Genomic DNA, 22,738 nt, shown 5'->3' with positions numbered 1-22,738 from the left:
TGTCAATCTATATGCTACATGGTTATATATTAATATAAAGTCTGTATAGTTAAAAAATTGTGTTATTCTGTTAGGAAAAAACAAGAACAATATAAAATTATGTTTCTCTGTTATAACTATTATAACTATGGAAACATTTCTGTGTATTTGGACAAGGACTTAATGGTAACATGGTCGAATATAAAACTTCTTATGATGGCATAGTACAGCAGTCAAATGTCTGAATTATTTTAGATTTTCAATAACATATCATTTATTATGCCATATACATGTTTAATTTTTTAATGTAAAATTAAATTCATATGCTTATACTAATATTTGCCAAATTCATGTATTGCATAAAACAATGCATCTCTTTAGGGGAAGACATTTATGAAAAAATGATTGTGGGTTCCTTTTCAACAGAATGTGATTCTTACCCTTCCTACCCCATCCTTTGTGTGTCTGGATCACCAAGGTGATTTCAAAGAATACTACCGTGCAGGCTATGTGTACCCCAAGAGATGAGTTTTCAACTGTTCTGGGTTAAGGCCCAAGCATTGCTTTTTTCTTTTCTTTTCTTTTCTTTTCTTTTTTTCATTTTTTTTTTTTTAAGTTTTCTAGGTAATTCTATTGTGCAGCTTGGATTGAGAACAACTAAAGCAATTATAACAAACAACTGAAATTTTATATTTTCAAATATTAAATTCCTTGAATTTTTATCTCTTGCATAATAAGACTTTCAAGATTAAGAATGCTATTTGGTTAAAGACTGGTCTGATTTAAGGACTCATGAGTACAGAGTACCTTTATGCTATCAGAGTGGCAAACATTAAAAAATAAAGATAAAATGTTGATTAGAATGAGCACTGCCATACATGGTTTATAGAAATGTTAATTGAATGTATACTGATCAACTTCACTGGAGGGCAGTTTGACAATATATATCCAAAGCTTTAAAAATATGGAAACTATTTTGTCCCTGGAATGCCACTTACAAAAATATATCCTTAGAAAGTGATTGAGAATATTTACAAAGATGAGTTAATATTTTCATATTGTTGCTTACAATGTAAAAAATTGTAAACAATCAAAATTAAATTTTGCTATATTTATACATGATACTGGTAAAATGGTTCTGTAGTTAACGTAGAAAGATATGCACAATATATTGATAAATGAAAAAGGTTATAAAACATGGTTCCGTTTTTGTTAAAATACATAGCGGTGTGAGTGTATGTGTGTATCTGCATATATGTATATACATACAGGTGGGAAAAGCCCAGAAAATTATACATTAAAATATTAAAAGTTATAAATATTTTTTATTTTGTTTTATACTCTCTTGTATATTCTACTTTTTTCCCAGTAAAAGCAAATACTAGTATTACATATAAAGATCAATAACTTTTTTTAATGCTAAAATATATTTTGAAAAATGAAGTCTCGTTACTTTTCTCTAACCCAAATGATTGAACTGCAACACAGGTTCCCCCATCTTCACTTTGTCCAGCCATGAAAAACAAGCTATTTGATAGATGCAGCTATTTCTTAATATGCTAAACTTCTCCAATATATTTATTTTCAAAGTTAGGAAGTATAAAGTTTAACTTGTTTCATTAACAGATATTATATCTCTGTTTACAATTAATCTGATTAAAATCAGTAAAGGTGGCAAATAACAAATTAATTGAAATGTATCTCAATGTATTTTTAAGGGGCTGCCTTCCTCAACACTTATAATTAATCAGTGTTTTGTTTTTTTTTGTTTTCATTTTAGGCGGTTCAGGACCATCATCCTCCATTGCCATAGCTGGCACTAACCACCCTGCTATCACAAAGACAACATCTGTTCTTCAAGATGGAGTCATAGTCACCACCGCAGCTGGAAACCCACTGCAGAGTCAGCTGCCCATTGGGAGTGATTTTCCTTTTGTTGGCCAGGAGCACGCACTTCATTTTCCATCCAACAGCACTTCAAACAACCATCTTCCACACCCCTTGAACCCCAGCCTCCTCAGTTCTCTACCTATCTCTTTGCCAGTGAATCAACAGCATCTCCTAAACCAGAATCTATTAAATATCCTCCAGCCTTCAGCAGGAGAAGGCAAGTCTGAGATCAACCTCCACCCTTTAGGTTTTCTCAACCCGAATGTAAACGCTGCTTTAGCTTTTCTCTCCGGTGACATGGATGGGCAGGTATTGCAGCCTGTTCACTTTCAGCTCTTAGCAGCTCTGCTTCAGAACCAAGCCCAAGCAGCTGCCATGCTTCCCCTGCCATCTTTCAATCTGACCATCTCAGATCTTTTGCAACAGCAAAATACCCCTTTACCCTCATTAACACAGATGACAGCCCCACCAGACCATTTGCCAAGCAATCAGTCAGAGAACAGCCGAGCTGAGACCCTTTTAACCAGCCCCCTGGGGAACCCTTTACCAAGCTTTGCAGGCAGTGACACTACTTTTAACCCCCTGTTCCTCCCAGCTGTCACTGGGGCCTCAGGATTAATGGCCTTGAATCCCCAGCTGTTGGGAGGTGTCCTGAACTCGACATCGGCCAACACCGCTAATCATCCAGAGGTTTCCATAGCAACTTCCTCCCAGGCAACCACTACCACAACCACTACATCATCAGCAGTGGCAGCACTGACTGTCTCAACACTTGGTGGGACAGCAGTGGTGTCAATGGCAGAAACATTGCTGAATATATCTAATAATGCTGGGAATACACCTGGTCCAGCTAAACTCAACAGTAACTCTGTGGTGCCACAGCTACTTAACCCTCTACTGGGGACAGGTCTGCTTGGTAAGTTAAATTTTTTCACAAATTTTTACAAAAGAAACGTTTTTCTAATTCTATTTTCTCCTTTTTAAAAACTCCATTTTGTCACACTATTTTTAAAAATGTTTTTATTATGTCACAGCTTGCTTAAGGAACTAAATATAATTAACACCCACACACAACCATAGTTATACAAACATGAAAATGATTTTTTTCTTTTCCCCTGTTCTAGCAATACTAAATATCATTTTAATCTGCTTTCTCTTCTAATTCTGATGCCACCTAACCCTAACCTACCCATCATTCTCTTAAGCCAAGTAGAGTCTTATTTTTCAAATAATAAAGCACAGGTACATTTTAAAAATAAGTTTTATTTGAATTTTAGTTGGTGTGGCATCACAGGGTTAGTATGAGCAGCTGCACTGTGGATGGAAACAGTTTGAGGAAGTGTTTTTCCACATGATCTCTAAACAGAACTAAATGCTTATGTGGCAAAATAAGAAACAAGGCGTAAAAACAAAGTTAAAGTTTGCCCAAGTTCAAGGAAATAGACATCCCCAATAGCTGCTGCTAGATTTCCTCAGACAGTATTAGTCTTTAAAACTTTGTGACTTAAAAACAAAATCCTTTATGTAGTTATCCTCTCACAAAAAAAAAAAAATTTAGAAAATAGCGTCAACTATATTCAGTTAATTGATGCAGATAACTATAATGCAGAGTACAGAGGTGGTATCTATAAAGTCTGGAAACGGGAAATACACATGATGTTGTCAAGGGAATGTTCAATGTACATAAAAAATATATACATTTCCAGAATTTATAGGTATCTTTATAATAAATTAATTAATTCCATCCAGCATTGAAGTTAATGTCATTCAATAATCTAAAAAGCATAATAAATTTACATACTTCAAGTTATAGGACAATTTCTATGACATCATCCTCAAAATAACTTCAGTGTAATTTCTAAACAAGTTTATTTGGAATTTTAAATATAAATTTAGTTATTAACTAATCTTATCTGATTATACAATATGATTATTTTTAATGATTCTGACAATTATTTCTTTTGTATTTTAATTTTAGGTGGCCAGCCTTTTACTTAAAAACAAAATAATTATTTCCAGACCAAATCCAATTTTATTTGGTGGTAATCATTGATGATTGTGGCTTAAAAACTAAATTTTTTAAGTAAGACCTGATCATATTAATCATCTGGTCTAATACTTATGATTGCTAAAACATTTCAGGGCTGATTTCTACTTTTAATTGTAGGTGCTCTAATTAAAAATAGTTTCAAGGAATTTTTTAGCACTAAAGCTCAGTATGTAAGGACTGGCTAACGGATAAAGCAAAGACTAGTCTCTCCATGATATAAAAACAAAAAACTAACTATAAAAAACTAACATGATATAAAAACAAAATATTAAATAACAAAACTGCTCTCTCCTTACCAATTAGTAAGATTTTGAGGAGAAAAAGAGAAAAGAATTACCATGTAAGTGTAGTTCTTAGTTTTTGTTTCAGGAGTCCTCAGACAAAGATAGGCATGGGGTCTCCAAAGAATCACATTGACTTACATTTTATGTTTTTCAAACTATAGGTGACATGTCCTCAATAAACAATACTTTGAATAACCATCAACTGACTCATCTACAGTCGCTGTTAAACAACAATCAGATGTTTCCTCCAAATCAGCAGCAGCAGCAGCTTCTTCAGGGGTACCAGAGTCTCCAGGCATTTCAAGGACAGCCCACAATTCCTTGCCCAGCTAACAATAATCCCATGGCTTGTCTGTTTCAGAACTTTCAGGTACTCTTCTTCCCTGAGATACCGTAGTAGAAAACAATGTCTAGATTTGTTTAAACACTTAATTTGGGGGAAGAAACAAAAGAAGGAAGTTAGGTTCCCTTCCACCTCTACTTACTGTTATTTCTCAATAGTGAATATTGTTTAAAATTCCATCTTTTGTGTGAAGGTTATTTTGTTTTATTTGAAGCATCTCAGCGGTCTTTTTGGAGCTATTCATAGAAACTGATCATGGTACCCTCTTAAACCCTTTAGTGGGCTTACTCCCATTGTTCTCGAGATGTGCCTATTCTGCCTGCCTCACTCTTCAGCCCCAGGTCTCACTAGTCTCTCCCTGGCTTCAGCCACATGGTCTTCCTTTAGTTATACAAATTGAATAAATTCCTGATAGATTAAGGAGCTAAATGGAAAGTAAACACTAAATAAATATAAGAAAAAATGTAGAAGTTTTTTAATATTTTTTATAATCCTGAAGTAGAGAAGCTTCTTTCAGCAAGACACAAAACCAAGAAGTCAAAAAAAAAAAAAAGTAGCAGAGTTGAATATATAAACTTTAAAATCTGTATGATTAAGGGTATTCTAAACAAAGTTAAAGACAAGAGACAAACTGGCAGAAAATACTTGCATAATAATAGCAAATAATTGAAATCCTTAATATAGAAAGAGTTCTTAAGAAAGCAAAGAAAAAAACAATTGATTAGAAAAATGAGCAATAGATATGAACAAGCAATTCACAGAAAATGGAAGGTAAATTACTAATAAATATATGAAAAGAATAATCAGAGTTATATAAATTACAACACTAATACATCTGTGAGACTGATGATACCTTGCTGACGGTGGTGTGGGGAAATGGATTCTTTCAGATATATTATTAGTCTGATTGTATGCTGATGCAGTCCTTTTGAAGAGTAATTTGGTAGTGTATCTGGAAATTTAACTTCTATGTATCTATCTTAAAGAAATCTTCAAATGTGAATAAAAGGGCACAATTCAGAATGTTTGTTACAACATGATTTGTGGTGTCAAAAATTAGAAACCACTTAAGCATCCATCAGTAAGGAAATAGTTAAATATGTTATGATGTATCCATCTATCTCCTGGTTTAAAAGATTAGCTAGATTTAAATAATCTGATATGGAAAGATCCACAAGATTGTGAGACTCCCATAGTATTTTAGAATAAAACTAAAATATAATACCATTTATGTGAAAGATAAAAAGAAAGGAAGAAGAAAGGAATGAAGGAAAGAAGAGAAACTAAATATACACCGACACACTTTAATATATTAAAAATGTGTCTGCAAGAATGTACTCCAGCACTGAATACTTCTGAGAAAGGAAATGGAATTGGCGTGGGTTGAGAAAGTATTGGTTTAGGTGGAGAGTAATAATGAAGAAAACTTATTTTTTTTGACAATGAGAAAATATTCATATATGTCTATGTAATAAGATAATATAAAGGATAAGAGGAAGTGCTCAACCATGTCACTGAGAAACTGAGAAAACCAGTAGATAACGCCTGAAGAGAAGCCATTAGATTTAGCGATGACAGCATCACCAATGGCTTGGTAGAATGCAGTTTGGGTGGAGTGGCGGGAACATAAACCACGGTGCATTGGATGAAAGGATGAAAAAGGTTAGCAATTAAAAAGTGTGGATTATTCTTTCAAAAACTTAACTATGAAGAACATAAGAGAAATAGGGTAGTACCCCAAGGCAAATGTAGGTCGAATGCAAACTTTTAAAGGTTTGGAAAGCCATACACATAGTCATATGCTAAAGGAAAGAGATCCAAAAAAGTGGAAGAGTTGAACATGAAGAGAAGGGAAACAGATAAGGCAAGATCCAGAGCATAGATGGAGGAGTTACTCTGAGAGAGCAGAAGTAGCGGAAGGGGTATCTCTTACACTGGGAGGCAGTACAAGACTTGGGACACATATGGTTGCAGAGAAGTGTGTGTGTCACCAGGAAGCAGGGAGGAGCAGAGTATAAGAATTATGAGAATTCTTAACCTATGAACTCCACTTTCTGTGTTAAATAAGGTCATCTACTAAGAATAGTGCAGGAGATGGGATAGCCGCTAGCTTAAGGAAGTGGATGAAGATGTAGACGAGGGGAAGATGGAAAGAGGCTGGTTAATGTGCTGATGGATCCCTGTTCTGATTTATTAGTGAAGGGTTTGAATACAGGAAAGAAGTAATCATTGGGGGGAAAATCGTTGGAGCAGTGAGTCTTAGATGGGGTTGGTGAAAATAGAATATCCTTGGGGACTTTTTGAAACTGCATTCTTCTTTCCTGTCCTGAGCGTTGATGTTCTTCCCTGGTGGGCATTCCCTCCCTTCACCTTTTCCCAACTGAGAATCATGTCTATAGAGAGCCATTGTCACTGCTGACAGCATGGGGGTGTCCCTCAGCTGGTGGCCTGGTAGGGTTGAAGAGTAGGTGTTACTGCCCTATCTGAAGACTTTAAAAATTGTGTGACATATCAGAAATATCTCGTTGTTAAAAAAGGAGTATATGTTTGTTTTATTTTATCTTATATTTCACAATGTTCAGTAGAAATATAAATGAATTAGAAATCATTTTCGAATCTGGTTCACTTTATAATTTGATCAGTGTTGGTAACTGACTTGTTTCTCTCTTTGAATCGCAAGTTACAAAACCCGTAATGGCACTAAATACGTGGAGTCATCACCTGAAAAAATTTGGTGTCCATATACCTCAACTTTAATTTTTCTAAGGAATATTTAGTAATGATGGATTTAAAAAAAAAAATCTGTTGAATAATTTCAACCAAAGAAACAGTACCCAAATATAATCAAGACATGGGCTTTTCTATACAGTGACTTTTTATTTCATTTTTGAGTGTCGTTCTTTCTTTCTATTTCCTTCCTTGTCATATTTGTTTATCTCTTAGTAAATCTTAAAGTTGTGGTCTTTCTCTTTGAGGTCTTTAAACATTTTTTTTCTCTCTTTCACTGCTTCATATCTATTCCTTTAAGGTGAGAATGCAGGAAGATGCAGCTCTCCTAAACAAAAGAATAAGCACTCAGCCGGGACTCACAGCACTTCCCGAGAATCCGAACACTACACTTCCACCCTTTCAAGATACATCTTGTGAGTTGCAACCGAGGATTGACCCAGCTCTTGGTCAGCAGGTGAAGGATGGCCTCATTGTGGGTGGCCAAAGCGATGCTTCCGTAGATGCCATTTACAAAGCAGTTGTTGATGCAGCCAGCAAAGGAATGCAGGTTGTCATCACCACCGCAGTCAACAGTACAACTCAGATCAGCCCTATTCCAGCTCTGAGTGCCATGAGTGCCTTCACTGCTTCCATTGGTGACCCATTAAGTCTCCCCAGTGCTGTCAGTGCGGTCATTCATGGACGAAACATGGGCAGTGTCGATCACGATGGTAGGCTGAGGAATGCAAGAGGGGCTCGGTTCCCCAGGAGTCTGGACCATGGGAAAAACTCAAACGAAGGAGATGGGTTTGAATATTTCAAGTCAGCAAGTTGCCACGCAACTAAAAAACAGTGGGATGGGGAGCAAAGCCCTGGAGGGGAGCGAAACAGGTGGAAGTGTGAGGAATTTTTAGATCATCCAGGCCACATCCACAGTAGTCCTTGTCACGAAAGGTCCAACAATGTCTCTACACTGCCATTTCTGCCTGGGGAACAGCACCCAATACTGTTACCACCAAGAAACTGTCAAGGAGACAAAGTTCTGGAGGAAAATTTCAGGTATAATAACTACAAAAGAACTATGATGAGTTTTAAGGAGAGGCTAGAGGACACTGTAGAAAGATGCGCACACATTAACGGGAACAGACCCCGACAGAGCCGTGGCTTTGGAGAGCTGTTGAGCACCACGAAACAAGACCTCGTCCTAGAGGAGCAGTCTCCAGGCTCCTCAAATAGTTTCGAAAGTTCTCTGGTCAAAGACTACATCCATTACAATGGAGACTTTAATGCCAAAAGCATTAACGGGTGTGTGCCTAGCCCTTCAGACGCTAAAAGCATCAGTAGCGAAGATGACCTAAGGAATCCAGAGTCTCCCTCTTCAAATGAGTTGATACGTTATAGGCCAAGGACGTTCAATGTTGGCGACTTGGTCTGGGGCCAAATCAAAGGACTGACTTCCTGGCCTGGAAAATTAGTAAGAGAAGACGACGTTCACAATTCATGTCAACAAAGCCCCGAGGAAGGGAAGGTATACCAATCTTTATCCATTGTCAAATACTAACCTTTGTTCAGATATCAATTATTATTTTTTTGTTATCATCACTTTGGATTCTTTGGATTTGAAATTAGGATTCTTCATGACTCATTGAGGTCTCACAAACTTCTGGAGCATAACGTGAAGAGGGGATGGTTATAGCCACCAAAATGTCATGTCGTCAAGGGGTGAGTTGTGAAGCATTTGTAGATTCCACTAGGGCTCAGGGTAGCTCTAACCCAGGTTTTCAGAATTTTGTTAACTCTGCCTTCCTTCCCTGAATTTGCCTAATTCTTCATTCCAAACACAGAGGATGAAGGCAAGTGACAATGACTGGGAAAAAAATCTGGTGGCCAGGAGTCTGGCAGAGGTATGGGTCCTTCCAGGCGGCAGGTAGTGCTGGGGAACGGCATCAGCTCCGTGTGCTTTCGTGTGACCCTTAGATCTGGGAGGAGGGTAAAATCGGGGTGCAGTTGCAACCGTTTCTGGAAACAGCAGGTAAAGTTTGAAATCAGAACGGTGTCTCCTTTTGGAAAAAGTTCTGGGCCTTTCTAACATATGGAAATGTTTAACCCCATAGTCTGGTTCTACTTAACACAATCTGATCATATAAGTTAAATGAAAACTTCTCCATGAAACTACCATTCAATTTGGAAGAAATTAGTGGGGGTCTCCTAGGCTTTTTCCCTCCTCATAGTTGATAGAATTGACTCACTAGGCAAGAAATATGCAGAATGTTTAAAGTAGATAGAAAATTTTATATCTGACCAGGAGGAGATAATAATGCATATTCTCCACATATAGTGAAGAAACATAATTTTTCATCTCCTTAGGAAATAAAAATTACTCTTACAAGTATATATTATTCTCTTAAAGAGTATATTGTGTAAAGCTATTTCAATTCCGCTCAAACCTCCACTGGCACTTAGGTTTAATGGCAGGAAACCAAAAGCATTTTTGCCAGTACAATAAAAGGATTGTCTTTCTCCAAATGACCAGGAGGCCCTTAAACCCGTTGCTTATAATGCCTAATATATACTTGTCAGGATACACTCTGGGCATAATGTTTCCACGTTTGATAAGAAAATGAATTCCATACTCCTATTCAGAAAACATTTTATTCTCTAATCTTGCTGAGACCAGACAAACATTCTTTAAGTTGATAAACCTAAATATTTTTGACAGTTTATTGAAAAAATAATTAGAAACAGCAAAATTGAGCTTTATGATAAAAATGGAACTGTTTCAAATACAAGATGTAGACATTGAACTGTTTTTACAGTCTCTGTGCAAATCAAACCAAGTCTTTTTTTATGTGCCATTTTACAAAAGCTTAACTGAAGAAAAGATTATGGCCTCCCTTTCCTGGAAACCTCCTTCCTGTCCTAAATGCCTTGTCTAAATATCTTTTTATGTCCTCAGGAGAATAAAGGCATGTACTTTTAACACATTTCACATTAAACAGTGGTCCTAATTTTCTGGTTAGTCTGCATTAGCAAACTCCTAAGACTGAATTCCTCACTGATGTTTGGGGAGATGTACATTATACACACAAAAAAGTTATTATCTAAGATTCCAAGAAACATTTATTTTGCTTCATTTAAATAAGTAAGTACAAAATAATATTTCAAAAATCCAGATTTTTATTCTTTAATGTAAGCAACAGATAAATTGTTTCTGTAAATTCAAATATCTCCCCTCCCATTGGCTGATATTGTAATTTTGCATCTCAAAACCTTGATATCAAATTCTTGATATCAAGATACACTACATACATTTAGAGGTGAAAAACTGAAAACATACGTAATAAAATATTAATAACACATGAAATATTTATCTATCATTAAAAAGCAAGGTATAACGGGCTTTAAAGCTCCAGGGCACTTAACATTTTTAAAAACCTCTGTTCTTTTCAGGACCTACCTCACTTCTGCACATAAAAAAAAATACTACTTCACAAAGGCTCTTTTTGCTCCTGTAGTTCACAAAACAAAGGAACGGCTTCCTCATACCTTATTTAATGATACCCAACTAGCCAAACAGTGTTCCCAACTTATAACACCAGAAAAGGCAAACTTTCAAACACAGGTCTGTCTGACTTCAAGCCACATGGCCTTTACTTGACGTTTTGGTGATCCTGGTTCATCAAGAAAAGATTAAACTACGTTTAATATCTGTGTAAGATCAGATCTATTTGGAAAGATTTCCAGGAAAATATTTTTGAAATTTGTACTTTTATTCAGGTGAACCAATTATGATGTGAATTTTATTTATATAAAACCCTCAGTCCTCAGCAATGTTGGATAAGGCTTTGTATATTAATAACCAGCCTTCTGCTTTTAAAAAGGTAAGCAGTGTATTAGGTTTCTGTTTATAAACTGTGGCAATGCCTGACATGTTAATAGAGTCAAGAGAGAAAGACAGAGGCTGACTCCATAAACAATTTGTTTATTATAGTAGAATCTTATCAATTCCACCTTGCTAATGTGGGGCCATTTCCCTTAGTGTTTATCTCTGTAGTATCTCAGAGGAAAAGGTTTGCTAAATAATTTTCTTACACATTATCCTTTAACACCATCTTAGCCTCTCAGTTTTTCATACTATTTTTATGTCTACCGAAGTAAGTTAATCCAAGATCCTGTCAGATCTACCAGATAAAATCTATGTTAACTCAAGTTTTAGAATAGATTTATTATTTCATGTCCTCTAACCCCCTATATCCACTAACCTATTATTTATTTTCTGTCTTAGTCTTTGTTCTCGGCAAGCCACTTCGAATTGTTTTTGGAAGCAGCAAAGTAAAAAAAAATAATAATTTAGTTGACAGGCTTGCAGGTTACTAATTCAGAGCAAACCAGGTACCTCTCGCATTTTCTGGTTGTATGAGTCATCCCTGGACTGAGAGGTCAGCGCTGTGATCTGAGCGCCAATTATCTGCCAGGGGCTGAGATCCCCATGCTGTCCCCAAGCTGTTGCTTTAGCCAACTATTTCTCATGATAGCAAATGACTTGATCAGTTTATGAGTATAGAAAGGCACTTTCAGTCTTTGGTGGGGTATTAAATGTAGCTGAATTACTAAGAACACATTAGAAATGTCCTGCAGTTTCTGAGATTACTTCCCAGAGTTATAATTTCTAAGCATCAAATACTGGATGAATACAGTCTACAGGGAACTGGAGAGAAAGCAGGGTGTGGCAGAAAGTCAGGGGCTTCGTGCATTCTCACGAGAGCTTAATTCCAGCTCTACCAGTTACCAAAATGCTCCTGAGTAGGTATATTAATCTCGCAGAGCTGTAATCGCCTCACCTCTCTAGTGGGAATATTAATTCCTACTCAGAATGATGCTGTAAGAATTAAATGAGATACCATAAATAGATTATCCAGCACACAAAAGAGGCTTCATAAAAATTAGCCTCCTCATCCCTGTTTTCTACGTTAAACACCTGATTAAATTGTATCCCACCATAACATAAAATCTATGTTAACTTTATGGTAATTTATGGCAATTTGATCTTAGTTATTGTTTACCTATGTATTACCCACAAATAGGGGTTTACCAATCAGGTTGAGGATGAAAGAATTATCAGGAATATTTTTAATGAATGAAATAGTTTATAACTTTTTTATAAAACAGCACTTCGTACAAATTGGCATATCTGATTATAAATTAACTGTTCGTTTCAAGCAAGAGTTCTACTTGGAAGCTTTTCAAAGTGCTTAGTTTATTGAGTGAATTTCAAAGTCCCTCTCTCCCCAATGGTTCTAAAAAATATAAACTCAGACTTTCTTCTTCTACATTCATACTCCTCCCCTCTCTCAACAGTATTAATTAGTAGAGATTTTAAAAGTCTGGAAAGTTGGGCTAAATAGTCCCTATAAAATACTGTCCCAATATTGAAGGTACATGACAGCGCTGAAGGATATTATGTGCCTTGTATTATACTGTTCAGGAAGTGATCTCCTTACTAACACATTTTTCCTTTGGTTATCAGTTTGTAATGAAGTACGTTCTGCAAGATATTTATACTTCTTCTATATAAACTGTGAAAGTTTCTCTCTAAACCTGGAACCCTTTTTAGTTCAAAGTTCAGTGGCCAAGAATAAGACCTCAGTGCTTTGTTCTAGTACATAGTCACGGCTGGAGAGATGCACTGCCAGATCCTGGCACAGTACTAGGGAATTCTTGGAAAGGAAGACGGCTTCCACTGGCACTAAACCTATATGCTATAATGTGCAAACAGTTAAGCCAATATGGGGGAAAACAGTTATCTTTATGTACTTACTTCAATAATTATTTAAAAATAAGAAAAATGTTCTTGTTTTCTAAAATATATTTTGTAATTATCATCTGCCATCTCTAATCGTACGTTAACTAGCCTAAAAGGGTTCACTCTCAAGTAATAGTTAAAAAATGAAATTCTTATTTTTTTCTAAATAGATTACTTTTACTCGTTTTGAACATTGTCCCTTTGGTCTTCACATTTTATTGCTCTTACGTTCTGTGTGGATTCTGACTCCAGCCAAATTTAGGAAAGGGTTCTTTTTCTAGCTTGGCACCAAAATGTTTCTTTTCAATGAAACATTTGTAGTTGTTTGACAGGTAGAGACATCTCCCGATTACCCAGAAAAGTTCTGCATTTCAGTATAACACCACCTAATTCTATGAAGATGTGTTTTTTAAAAGCAGCGAGTAGGGTGCTTGCTTCTTCTCTAGACTTACCCTTTGGCTTTTTTTTTTTCCCCCACACGGTTATATTTGGCAGGTAAAGATAAAAGTAGTTCTCTAGATAGTCATTCAAAATAGACGAAACTCACCATTATTAAAACTCATAACCAAATTGATTTGGGGACAGCACACTTTATGTCAATTTAGCATCACATGCACACATTTTGACAGTGGAGCAAAACCAGAGACGACTTGCCGTCATAGTCAGTGGACGTATAACTTAAATTAAGCCTGGGGACTGCATTTGGGGGGGGGGGGTGCCCTCCTGTGATTTTTAATCATTTTACTTTCAAGAACATTTTTTTTTTCCGTGCTTGATTATCAGTGTTAACTGTTTGTTTGGTTTGGTGCTAAAATTCTCTGTTAGAAGTGTTCTTTGGGTATTCCGTTAGCCTCGTATATTTTCTTAACTTGTTTTGGAAATAAATCGTTTCCTCTGTACCCACTCAATACCCACAACATTTGGTCTACCTTTCTGGCGGCTGAGCGGCAGGGGCAATCAGTGCTCTGCAGCCACAGAATCTTCTTGATAAGGAGCAAAATAGTTTTTGAAAAGTAATAGATAAGATCCAAGCTAATGAAGTTAGTGCCTGATCAAAATGTGAGAAATAATAAAAATGAAGAACTAGATAAGATAAAAAAATGTGCATGTTAGGGAAAAAACTAAACTGAGTAAAAAGCTTAGGTAAGACTATAAGCCATCATCCAGTGACTTGTGGATTATCGTGGACATTTTTTTTCCTTAGCAAGATTAAAAAGAGAAAGGAGGCCTCTTTCCATTCAGATAGCTGAGACTCGACACAGAATTCTTGAGCTTGTCAATGCAGTTTTTGTATAGACAGTAGCAAATGCAGTCTCAGGTCTGAGACAAATGCATGCTTCTGTCCATGAGCTTATAAACAATGTTTATTTAGAAAAACAAGTTTATCCAAAACATTTAATTCTGTTTATGTGTTGTGGACTGATATGAAATTTGTTGTCACATTTAGAATAGATTTACTGTAGTTCTGTAGTATAGTTTCCCAATACTTAAAAACACTGCTATCCAAAGCAAAGAGAACAGGAAGCACACACACATGCAAATACCTCAGGCAGTGTCACTGACTAAAACTGTAATAATGTGGATTATTGGTTAGTTCACTGGAAAAAGCTGGGATTTGCTTTAGTGATGTTTCCATGAGTACTGTTGCACCGTTGTTGGAAGATCAGATTCACTTTTTCTATCACAGATCAGTTGACATTTTATCCCAAATTATTTATCACTAATTTCCATTCTTTCAAAAATAATGACATATTGCACTTAAGTTCGAAAGACTTTTTCAGCTTGAAGAGTTTTAAAAAATGTTTACTATTTAATGGATGTTTGATAAATGCACCTAAGAAATGCTTCATATTCTCTTCATTCTTCAGAGCTGTATTTCCCGGACTTCAGCTAAAGTTGAATGTTACCTGTACTACACTTAGTTAAAATTTTTCTTTAAATTTCTTTACTCACTTTTTATTCATTCAACAAATATTTTTTTGAACACATATTATGTACTAGGCACTATTCAAGCCACTTTTTAAATACCTTCATCGTCTGTTTCGAAGGCTTAATATATGTGAAATCATAGGTTAAACGTTTTTTTTTTAATTTTTCTAATATAAATTTATATGAACACATAACTATTAAGAATGTTAAAGGTCTGTTCATATTCCACCTGAAATAATGCCATATACCACCAGTGGCACTTTGGGAAAGACTGCTTTGGTGTTTATAAAGCACCTTCATGTTCACTGTCTTTTTAGATTCGATCGCCCATATAAAGATGTGCACAATTATCCCCATTTTACAGATGAGAGAACTGAAGCTCAGAGAAGTAGCATTCCTAAGGACACAAATCACAGGCAACTAAGCCCGGCCCCAGCCCTGGTCTCCTAACTCTAACCTTTAGTACTATTTGCATGATATAATTTCCCCAACACAGGAGCTGATGACATTGTAAAAGTGGGATGGAGAAGTGAAGAAGAAACAGGGAGCTGGAGGTCAGCTGCCTTATCTCTGTTATGAAATCTGTGCTGTGGCTTGTGCTCTATCCTTTGACCTTTCTGTGACAGCTTTGCCTCAGCACTATGTAGCAGCAAAGCAATCACCAAGAAATTTAATCTTCTTGTCAGGATTAAAACCTGAGGGGAATTTTAACATCATCTCTAGTTAGCTAGCTCTGTTCAAAAGTGATCTGGGATCTCTGATCCAGGTTCTTCAAATACACACTAAACCTCACCTTCAGAGGGTCAGTTTAGCTCTCTGAAAGGTTTATTGTCTCCTTTTGTCATAGACTTTAAGTTAGTTACTCCTGAGACACGCTACATCCTACTGTGCTGACCCCAAGTTAAACCTGATTAAATTACCAAACATTTAATATGTGCCTTGTGAACAAAAGAAGCAACCAGAGATTCAGACTTATTCAGAAAACTCTTAAACATCCACTACATAACAATGTCTGGCTTTATGGATATGTTTCTAACCTAAGTGAACAAGCTATCGGACTGTTTATGTCGAAGAATTGTTAATTCTACAGAATTTGAATGAGCGAAAGAAGGAATTTAGGAGTAAAAAAATATTCAACATATGTATATATTTATGCATAAGATAATATGTGAATTATAAATACATATATATTCCAAGTATCTTTTTTCTAATTCTTACATATGTACAAATGTCATGACAGCCATTACTATAGCATCATCATTACTAGAATGAGAATATATGAGTGGATGATGAGTAAAGATACATTATGAAGTCCTCCCCCAATTTCCTACCATGATAGGAATTAAATAATAAATGGAACTCCCAGCTGGTGAATGTGTAAGAGTATAAGATTATAATTACAGATTGAAGTATTGTGTCTTAAATTTCTAGCTCTTTTAGAGTAAGTTTTATTTTTAAAAATATGTGTGTTTAACCTTTTTCATGTTTCATGTATTTGTATTTGATTCCCAGTATTTCTTTATTTATAAGTCAGCCAAGTAATTTATGAGGGAGTCTTCATTAAATTATTCAAAATGATTTCTATTTGATTAGAAGTTGAATTTATTTTGTTCTTCTCTGATACCATTTGGGGGATATCTTTAAAGAGCTTCTTGAATATTGTATAAGTGTATGAATATTTCCCCCAAAACATGTTCTTCACAATATAGTAAAGTACTAAAATTCTGAAACAAAATAAATTAGATTAATCTCTGGATATGTATAATCCTGTTATAGCAGAAATACAAACATGTGTGTCTTATTTATATTTAGTTTTGGAAAGCACCATCGTTGCTTTCTCTGTCAAGTTCATTGAATCCTTTATAAATAATATAGTTAGTTGTGAGAGTACCTTATAGCCTTACAGGCAAAATTAAATGAAGAAATCATGTAGAGAATTAGTTCAGAAAAATCACCAAAAGTTATCCAAGCATAAAAAATTTAAAGACAAATTGGATGAGTATTATCTTAATTTTTATAAAAATGTAATTAGATTTAAAATAATCCAACTTATTTTTTTTAGTATATCTGTGTATGTGCATACATATATATATATATGCGTGTATATATACATATATAATTGTAAATATGTACAATGACTGTATACTTCAATGTATATTGGAGTTGATATACTAGAGAGAGGTTGAGTGCTTTGGAGTCAGATATGACTTTCAGTGCTGGCCATGTTACTTAAATTCACTGAATCCCATCTGTAAAATAACAAAGGTAATACTAGTTTGAAGTATTACTATATTAAATAATAAAACAGTGCCTTTTACATGAAAATGCACAAGAAATGCTTTTACTTCCCCTTATTTCTTATTAAATTAAAATTAAAAATTGAAGATTTAAAAAAATAGTTTGAACTAACTTAGTTTGTTGTTGTTGTTGTTGTTGTTGTTGTTGTTGTTGTTTAAATAAGACCAATAAGGAAAGTTTTTATTATGGTGTCTTGTTTTTTTTTCACTGTGAATCTGCTTTCTGTGATCTGAATCCATCCCTTCTGAGATCTCTCACTATGCCAGTTTGTGTCTAATTGAAGTTTATGTTGCAGAAGCGCTTCCTTCCTGCTGTCAAGAAGGTCATTTAAATATAAGTGGAATTAGCTATAAATTACATAAATGTAATGGGTGAGAAATCTTTCATATTCTCTTTGTATGAGTGAATACAAAATGGAACTTCATTTTTAACATGAAATGTGAAAATATATACAGACAACTTTTTAAAAAAACACATGAATATATTCGTCTTACTTAAGCTTTTCCAACCATCCCAGTAGGACCTTTTCTTCATGACTTCTGTGAAGTGTTATTGGAACAAAGTCATCTCTTTTCTTGGCACATGATAGATTGTTTATCCCCAATGAACTTGTGTATATAAGATATGTGGATCCTTTAGGACAAAATACAAAAAGCACAAAAAGGAAAATGTTTTCATTATTTGACTGTTTTTCTCATTGAATAATTGGAAATGCTTGTTTTCAGACTTGACCGTGGAGACTCTGTTAATCATTGCTGTGTACTAGACTTGAGGGTGGCGGGGCAGGGGGTGGGGTGGGGGTGAGGAAGGGTCAAAGAAAAATCATCTGTAAATAATATTCATGAGTTAGGAAGATTTTAAGACAAAAGTTAATAATAATTTGTTTATTAGTGTTTATTTTCTTACCCATTAGGCATTTTGGCAACCTCTGAATTTTTATGTAAAAATAGCATAGGGGTGGGAAAAAATTGGGTAAAGGAATGGCCTGGGGATTTTACATTGAAGTTGAGTTTATACAACAAGCAACACTGATTTTACTTAGATTGTCTTTTTTTAAGATTAATAAAAGTAGCAATGTTTTTCTGAAGGTGTTTTTATTCACAAGTTACGTACAAGTTTTCCTATTTGTTAATTGTTTTTCTTAGGGGAGGTAGTTTCAAGAACCATGATCTCTGAGATCATTAGGGGTGAGTGTCAAAGGCTGCACCACCCTACCCCACAGAACACTCAGCTACCATTTGTGGCCACACTGCGATGACTTAGCAGGCTTCACACAGGCTGGCAGAGATAAAGCAGGATGGGAGAGGACCCGCCCATAAGGTGTAGCAACACCCTTTCCCACCTCAGTAAGGGCTGTGTGTGGCCTCCCTAACACAAACCAAGTAATTACAGCTGCTCTGTGCTTGACTAAATGTTAAACGGGACCTGTTACGCTTTAATTGTCACAGAAATTCTAGCAAGAAGGTAGATATTGTCATCCTCATTTTAAAGAGGAGGAAACTGAGGCTCAGAAAATTTTAATGTTTTACTCATGCTAAGAATTGAGGAGGTCAGATTCAAACCTCCATCTCTTGACTTCAAAGCCTGCTCCCTTCACTAACTTCTGCCCTTGTCCTCCTGATAGAGTACAGATTTGCAGTTTTTGAACAGCAGGCAGTGGAGAAAGCGAGCCAGGATCTCTGATATGTGATTTTGTGAATCGAAAGTTAAGGTTATTTAAATTCCAAGTTTTGTTCTATTTTGCACTATTTTCAAAATGTTGACAATTTGAAAGCCAAACAGTCTTTCATTTTTATTGATGTTTGCAGCCTGGAGCCATGGGATCAAGCTCTGCTTCAGGGAGGACAGGACATTTGACAGGGCAGTGAAAGTTTAAAGCCTCCCCTCCCCCAGTGAAGCACCTGCTTGTACGGCAGGAAAGTAAAAACAGTGTTAACAATTGCAGGTCTGGGTAATGTGGTTTGGTCTTCATGCCTTCACTCAGGTGGAGCCCGAGAAGTTGAAGACACTAACAGAAGGTTTAGAAGCCTACAGCCGAGCCCGGAAAAGAAACAGAAAGTAAGCACTATTTTTTCCCCCATTTTGTTTTTCAAGGATCTAATTTACTGGTTATCCTTCAAAGAGGAAATAAACACTCACTGATTCTCTTCATCTTGTAGCCTGCCTAGGAGCAGTTTAATAGTGATCACCAAAGAGGATCATCATAGACAAGCCAAATCAGCAATTACAGAAAATACTTTCTTAACAATTGATACTGTGTGTAGGGTTTCCCTCTTCATCAGCTCTTTCTTCACTCCTTCCATCTCCATCCCTCTGATTTAGTGGGCAAGAAAATGTGATTAATATTCTCAACATGTAACAATTAAATTGTCTCTGAAAGTATAGCAAAAGTCTACCATTTGCATTTCAAATACTTTGGGGGGAAATGCCACAGTTGTACACATGTAAATAATTTTGGCAAATTAACTGTCATGAGTCCAAGAGATGGTAAATAATTATTTTTTCTTGGGGGGTGGGGCGCCAATAGGTTTTCTTTGGAATTATAACAAGAAGTTGAACTTTGGGGCATTATTATTGACTTTTTCCTAGATCTTTATATTCTGAGTGAATGTGGTACGGACAAGTAGATAATGTTTCAAACACAATTTCCAGTGTGATACAATGTAGCTTTATATATGATAATTTATTTCATTTTAAGGTAGAGAACTACAGATGCGGTTTCTGTGTATGTAAACTGAAAATTTTTAAAAATATATAATCAACGTATCTGTTCAGTTACTATAGTTTTCATAGTATCGAACTTCTAAGAATTATAAGATCAGAATGATTAGTAGTGTATCTTATATAAAAGTCTTACATAATGATATCAATAGCTGTTAAAAGGCACTCTCTTTCTCTTAGTGTCATCTTCAGTAATTCTTGCCACAGGTAAAATTTTAGAACTCAACAACTCTTGGGGATGTTTCCCTCTATCTCACTGGAATGTTATAAAAAGATGCCAACTGCAAGGGGCAAACTCCTGTGCCCCTACGTATTCACCCCATACATTTACTATTAAACGATTTCTGAAAGGTAATTAGTAACAGTGATTTAAAACTTTTTTTCTTCAAAGCCAGTTTACTATTTGTGGTGACTTTATGTGGATCCTACCTAAGTGGCATTATCTAAAGGAACTTACATGAAATCACAAACTTAGAAGACAAATTGGAAAGGTAAAAGAAAATAACATGGAGCACAAGTTAGTAAAAACAGCTTTATTTATCATACCATTGTCTAAGTAGACTGACTCGCCTTGCCTTGTAAATGCCTAGAAGAACACTTTACATTTTGCATCTGTGATTTATGCAGTCACAGTATGGGCCAGAATTACTGAGCCCATTTATAGATAAGGACACTCAGGCCCAAGTAGTTTAAATAGTTAGTTGAAGGTCACATAAGTAATAAGTGATGTGTTGAACCCTATCGTTTATTAATTAGTTTATTAATTATCGTTTACTCATTTATCAAAAAATCTGTGCCAGGCACAGTGCTACAGTCCCTGGAGTTTACTGTTTAGTGAAAGAAACAGACCCAGAAACAAATAATTAAAATGTTAAAATTGCATTGACAGCAATGTGTATAGTTTACTTTGGGATCATAAAAAAGTGGCATTAAACTCAGGTAAAGGAAGACTTTCTAGAAGAGATGATATATGAGTCAAGCCTTACACGCTACATAGGTTTATTAGTCAGACAAAAGAAACAGGGACCAATATGAGGTGGGATGAGATGATATGTAAATGAGTTCAGCAGTTGATTGAGGACTGTAAAGTGTACGATAGGAAACTAAGAGATGCAGTCAAAGGTATTAGGGCCTAGTAAGGACCCATAAGATCCTTTATCTTATTGGAAGTGCCTGAAGAGGACAGGTTGTTGGATTTTCGCTTTATATGTGGGGAGGAGAAATTTTAGGGAAACAGTATTAGATACAAGGAGATCGTTTAGGAGGCATGGCAGAAGACAAGAGAGAATGAGAGAATTCAAATCAGGAAGGGAGTAATGTGGATAGAGGAGAAGGAGTGTGCTATAAAATTATTTGGGAGGTAAAATTGACAGAACACCATGGTGATTGATTGGAATGTAAAGAAGAGTAAGCAATCAAGGACAATGGTCAGGGTTTTAGTTTGGGTGACTTAGTGGGCAGTGGAAACCCTGACTGAAATGGAGAATATGGGGAAGAACTGTTGAGTACAGTGTGCGGTACCTGTGGGATAGGTCGGACACACCAGTCTGAAACTGGGAAGAAGTGGTTTTTGACAATGTGAAAATGGCTGCGATCCCACAAGATACTTGAACCAATTTGAATGGTGGGCTAAGGACTGAACGCTGGGACATTTGAACATTTACTAGAGATAACAAAGAAGATGGGAAGAATGATCAGAATAGAGGAAGAGAGTTGAGGGTAGGAGAGTAGGGTGTTAGAAGCCAAAGACTGAAAATTTCCAGGATGATAGAATGAATGCTCAACAGAGGTCCAGTAAGACAAGAGCTGAAAAATCTCCATTGAATTGGAGAATTTGGAGGCTAATGGTAACTTAGTGAAACGGTTTCCACTGGAATAATGGGTATAAAAGCAAAGTGGCCATGGGTTGAAGAATGAATAAGAATAAGGAAGTAGAGAGCCGATATAGATCATTTACTTTTCTTTCTACCATTAATGTGAAAATTTCCTGAAAAATAACTATGAGATAATTTTTTAAGATGGCAAAGATTTAACTGCTTTGTAGACTAAAGGAAAGAGAAAGAGGAAAGGACTGAAAAAGAAATATGGTATTTGGAACAGTATGGTTAAGAGGTTGTTTTTTAACCTTAGTTGAAATCCTGTTTCTTTTACTTTACAGCTGTGTGTGCTCAGGTATGTTGCTCACCCACTCTGAGCCTAAATTCTTTGTTTCTAAAATAGGCATATTAATATCTAACTCTTAGGATTTTTACAACACAAATAACATAATTGGAGCTTTAACACAGTATTTGGCACAAGGTAAATATTTAATAAACAGTTATTTTTATTGTAAAGATACAGGTGAAAGAAACAAAATTATCTGATATTTTTGCCAGTTGAAACATTCTAGCACCATATTAAATGTTTAGAACTTAATATAGTCATTTTAATCCTCAATATCCTACTGTCAAATTATACAATAAATAAATATCTTTAAACTGATGTGCTTATTACAAAATAAATATTAACAAATTCATTGAAGGCACTACTCAGGGTCATTTTGTACTTAAAAGAGGAAATAGCTTCATTAAAGAAAAATTCCATAGCTTTTAGAAGTGTTTTGATTTTCATTTACGTTAGGATCAAATCTTCTATGTGTACATACAAATTATTTGGTAATCTGATTTTTATGAAGCCGGAAAACGAAAGTAATAAAATAATCACGATTTCACTTTAAAACCAAGAAATGATAC

At 35.5% G+C, this 22,738-nt stretch overlaps 1 protein-coding gene across 12 annotated transcripts in view; it reads left to right on the top strand.

The window, feature by feature from the left end:
* MBD5 (methyl-CpG binding domain protein 5) overlaps positions 1-22,738 on the top strand; it is a 383,463-nt gene that overhangs the window by 350,369 nt on the left and 10,356 nt on the right. For 8 of the 12 annotated variants that reach the window (XR_002780142.1, XR_002780140.1, XM_023530258.1 and 5 more), the window contains 4 exons: positions 1,760-2,785; positions 4,365-4,573; positions 7,575-8,783; positions 19,231-19,343. Coding sequence is in view for 9 of the 12 variants with exons in the window: in XM_023530258.1 (XP_023386026.1) it covers positions 1,760-2,785; positions 4,365-4,573; positions 7,575-8,783; positions 19,231-19,343 (2,557 nt within the window). In the remaining 3 variants the exon portion in view is untranslated. Of the gene's footprint in view, positions 1-1,759; positions 2,786-4,364; positions 4,574-7,574; positions 8,784-8,884; positions 8,978-19,230; positions 19,344-22,738 lie in introns of those variants that run through there. The other 4 variants (XR_002780157.1, XM_011359615.2, XM_023530262.1 and 1 more) reach the window with 4 other exon arrangements.

Source organism: Pteropus vampyrus, unplaced genomic scaffold (assembly GCF_000151845.1).
Source record: "Pteropus vampyrus isolate Shadow unplaced genomic scaffold, Pvam_2.0 Scaffold2, whole genome shotgun sequence".
Classification (NCBI taxonomy): domain Eukaryota; kingdom Metazoa; phylum Chordata; class Mammalia; order Chiroptera; family Pteropodidae; genus Pteropus; species Pteropus vampyrus.
The sequence above is the reverse complement of the archived record's forward strand: the minus strand, read 5'-3'. Positions and strand labels throughout refer to the sequence as shown.